The sequence below is a fragment of the Mesocricetus auratus genome, unplaced genomic scaffold, assembly GCF_017639785.1.
Source record: "Mesocricetus auratus isolate SY011 unplaced genomic scaffold, BCM_Maur_2.0 Super-Scaffold_100022, whole genome shotgun sequence".
Taxonomy (NCBI): domain Eukaryota; kingdom Metazoa; phylum Chordata; class Mammalia; order Rodentia; family Cricetidae; genus Mesocricetus; species Mesocricetus auratus.
This window is the reverse complement of record NW_024429203.1, coordinates 17962906-17967549: the sequence shown is the minus strand read 5'-3', so window position 1 is coordinate 17967549 and position 4644 is coordinate 17962906. Positions and strand designations below refer to the sequence as shown.

General features: G+C 35.9%; 1 protein-coding gene across 1 annotated transcript; it reads left to right on the top strand.

Moving 5' to 3' along the window:
- The first annotated feature begins 3489 nt into the window (after positions 1-3489).
- LOC101836602 (olfactory receptor 149-like) lies at positions 3490-4422 on the top strand. Its single transcript, XM_013112883.3, has one exon. It carries the CDS (start codon positions 3490-3492, stop codon positions 4420-4422), a length of 933 nt encoding a protein of 310 aa, XP_012968337.2.
- Positions 4423-4644: the final 222 nt, after the last annotated feature.

The following is a 4644-nucleotide window of genomic DNA, read 5'->3' as shown; positions in this document are numbered from 1 at the left end:
GATTTTTCATCTCACTAATAACTATGTTGTCAGTAAACTACCTGGAATGTCTCATTGCATTTCACTTGTTTCTCTTGTCAGTCCTCAACTGATTTTAATTGATCTGTATTCTTTTGTTCTCTTTCACTATAGGAAATTTTATTTTTCAGTTGGTTTAGTTTGTTTTATTTGAAAGAAGATCATGAGTTGCAATTATGATTTGTATGAAACTAAAATCATAATAAAATGCTTCTGTTTATTCTAGAGAAGTTGTATATTTTTAAAAATGCACTTAAACCATGATGCATCTAAATATTTTTCTTTGTGTGTGTGTGTAAATGATTAGACATGATCTAGTTTAATTAAGTTTTCATTTTTAATATTCTATTATTGCTCCATTATTCCATAATTAACATTGAAAATATTATTTTGGGGCTACTTTTTTTTAAAGTTTGCCAAAAATAAATTAACCATGTATATGAGAGTCTATTTGGTTCTGTGAAGATATGCCCTACCTTCTCCAGTGCACTTGGACTCAAAAATACAATGCTAAAGTAAGTACTTAAATCTTATAATTCTAATTATGTAGTGTGGTATTACTGTGGAATTCCCTAACAGTGGAATTAGGAGTGACTCTGATTCTTTTTCCTGCTCTTGGGACCTTTCCCCTCCTATCCTGCTATTTCATCCAACCTACATATGAGGGTTTGTGCCTAGTCTTTTTGTAATTTGTGCTGATGTTTTGTCATACCTGGAAGGCTTGATATAAAGGAGGAGTATATCTGGTGGGTAGGGGAGGTAGTGGTGGTGGGGAATTGGGAGGAACAGAGGAAGGAGAAATTGCAGCAGTCAGGATGTAATGCATGACAGAAGACTAAACAAATAAATAGTACATAAATCTGGAAGTTTCAGCTTTACAACTTCATTTTGTATAAGAAAGGAGAAATACTTTATTGCATTTTAGTTAGAATAAAAAGTTAAGAAAAACTATTTCCCTACTATGATCATTATGGTTTTTGTAAGGTATAAAATTAACTTGTTATTATCATTAAAAATTCTAATACAGTTCAAATTGAGATTTTATTTATTGTAGTATGAATAAAGTATTTTCTTAGCAAATTGAGTTTTCCAATCTATGAAAGTACAATTTTCCTCCAATTATAAGTGTCTTTTCTGACTGCTTTGTGCAAAGTTTTGTTTAAAATATACTTTTTATCACAGCAAGTCCAATGAAGGGTTCACTTATATTTTTATTTATTTTGTCTCTTCATCTGTGTGGGTCTGTATATGTGTATATGTTTCTATGTGTGTTGTAGCATGCATGCTGTGTGCATGTAGACATTAGAAATTGAACTAGTGGATTTTCTACATCTGGCATGTGGGTACTATGGATTGAATTCATGTCCTCAGTCTAGGGATCAAGTGCCTTTATCCCATGAACCATCTGGCTGGGCAATCTATATGTCTTAAAGCCATGGTTCTCAACCATCCTAATGCTTGACCCTTTAATACAGGTCTGGTTGTGATGACCCCAACCAAAAAATTATTTCATTGTTATTTCAGAACTTTAATTTTTCTATTGTTATATATCATAGGTTACATATCTCAGATATAGGATATCTGATTTACAATTCCCAAAGGGGTTATGATGACAGTTGATAACCAGTGCCTTAAAGTGTGTATGTTATTTCTATCATAATTGAATATTTTTCTTGTTTGATTACATGCACAAGTACAGGGTATTTTGGGCATATTGTTTTATATATCCTGATCTTATTACTTTCTAATTCTAAGGTTTAGTTCTAAAGACTTTTTGTGGAATCATTGAGACATAAATAAATATGCAAGTTATTTTGTTCTGAAAAATACCTGCTTGCCTTTTTTCCTGTCCTTTGCTACAATAGCTTCAATCCCAATTTCATATTAAACGTATGTTTGTTAAACATTTATTAATTTTCAATATCAAGGTTTTGTCTACTTAATTTTTATACTTTGTGTGTCACTATTGAGATAGGCTGTCTTTACAGAGATTTCAAATCTCCCTATCCACACCTGCTGAAATATTTGCATAATCTCAGAGCTAATATCTGATTATTATATTTTCTTAAAAAGTGATTTCATATTTCTGTATAGATTGCTTTAATACACTTCCTATGCATTTTAGATTCTGGATTGCATTGAAATTTTCTAGACAATATTGACTTGTGTTAGCTTCCTTGTGTCCATCGAAACAGCTAGTGTCAAACAACTGGTTTCTCCTGTTTCCGTTCCTAGACAATGCTTCTAGAACTAGTTCTAAAGCCTTTACAGTGCTATACTGGTTTGTCTCCAAGGGTCTAACTGAATACTCCACATGAGACAAGTGGTTTGAGTTCTCCACATCTCTAGGATAATCCTTACTTTCGTTCTATACATGTAATATCTAAGAGTCCTGGCTCTGTCTGCTTCCATAATTCCTTTGCTTTTAGAAATGCACACTGCATGAACACACACAAACACACCACACACACGAGAGAGAGAGAGAGAGAGAGAGAGAGAGAGAGAGAGAACAAGTCAATGTAAGTTTCCTCTCTCCAAAAAGTTTTTCCAAAAGTTTTTTGTTTCTCATGTTGTTCATACATTTTTTTCCAAAACTCATGATAGTTGTTGGGGGCACAGCTGTAAAGAAGCAGGAAAATAGTAAGGAGGAGAGATAGAGAGAAATTGTTGGGAAGAAGACCAGTAATTATCCAACATTTTATATAGACCAAGATAAATTGCATCAGGTTTCTCAATGTAGGATATATGTTGCAGTTTGATTATCATGACTAGTCATGACATAATCATGTAATTTCTTTTCCTACATTTATTTATGAGATTATAATTTAGATCGTCCTTGCTCTTTCTTTTCTTCCCCAAATTCCTCCCATATACCATTTCCTTGCTATTTTTCAGATTAATAGCTTCCTTTTTATCATTTTTATTACATGTATTCTTAAATACAACCTTCGTAGTCTCTATAGTACTTCTTCCATGTTTGTTTTCAACGCTGTTCCTGCAGTAATGGATAGCTAATAGTGCTCTGACCATGGTAAAACTGTTTTTCCACTTTTCTCCTAGTTTTGTAAGAAGCTCTACCCATGAAGTCTCAGTCTTGTAACTTTAAATCCCCACACGCACTAGATCAGAATAGCAAGGAGAGGATCAGAATCTCTCTTATAAATGAGGTACTATCTATATCTGCTTCCTTTTACTTAGGGAAGAACTTAAGAACATGAATTGTTTTCTACCTAACATCTAAAGTTTAATCTTTGTCAAATCAAGTTTGTAGTGTCCAAGTTAGCAAAGACTGAAGTTCCTAATTATATACTTCATTGATTTTTTTGCCTCCATGTAGATCTGCTGATATAATATAATGGGTTTTTCTAAAAACTGAAAACAATGTATTCATGATATAACTTTGTGGTTTGACTTCAATATTTGTGTCTTGGAGATCTGTGTTCTCTTTTGAAGTCAGACATCTTTGAAAACATGACAAATCTCTCTATAGTGACTCAGTTTGTCCTGATGGGCATCCCTCATGCCGAGGGTCTGGAGACCATGCTCTTTATCATGTTTTTATCTTTCTACATTTTCACCTTGCTGGGAAACCTGCTCATATTCCTTGCAATTATCTCCTCCACTCGGCTTCACACTCCCATGTACTTCTTCCTGTGCCAGTTGTCCATGTGTGACATATTTTTCCCTTCAGTGAGTTCTCCCAAGATGCTGTTCTACCTCTCAGGAAACAGCAGAGCCATCTCCTATGCAGGCTGTGTATGCCAGCTCTTCTTCTACCATTTCCTGGGTTGCACAGAGTGTTTTCTGTACACAGTCATGGCCTATGACCGCTTTGTGGCAATATGCTACCCTCTAAGGTACTCAACAATCATGAACCACAGAGTGTGTGCTTTCCTGGCAATAGGGACATCATTTTTTGGCTGTATTCAAGCTACCTTTCTGACCACTCTCACTTTCCAGTTGCCATACTGTGGTCCCAATGAGGTGGACTATTACTTCTGTGATATCCCTGCTATGCTAAAGCTGGCCTGTGCAGACACATCAGCCCTGGAGATGGTGGGACTCATCAGTGTGGGCCTGATGCCCCTTAGCTGCTTTTTCCTCATCCTCACCTCCTACAGCTGCATCCTCTGCTCCATTCTACGGATCCCATCTGCTGAGGGGCAGCATAGAGCCTTCTCCACCTGCAGTGCCCACCTCACTGCCATCCTCCTCGCCTTCATGCCAGTGGTCCTCATATACCTCCAGCCTACTCCAAATCCCTGGCTTAATGCAGCTGTTCAGGTCTTGAATAACCTGGTCACACCCATGCTGAATCCTTTGATCTATAGCCTGAGAAATAAGGAAGTAAAATGTTCTCTGAAGAAAGTGTTGCAGCAAGTGCCCATTCTGTCAAAGAAGTGACAGACAAAGCTTAGATCCAAATACTTTAATAATACCATATCTTCTTCAAAACCTATTCGTTTCTGTGAAAGGGCTAACACAGTCACCATTTTTTTTGTGGACTTTGGGAGGGATGGCAAATTACTCATGGTGAACTAAGAATTTATTTCATCAGCAAGGACCATCTCTTTCCAGTTGTCAAAATGTCTTGAAATTTTTCATCCTTTGTTTTATTTATGCTCT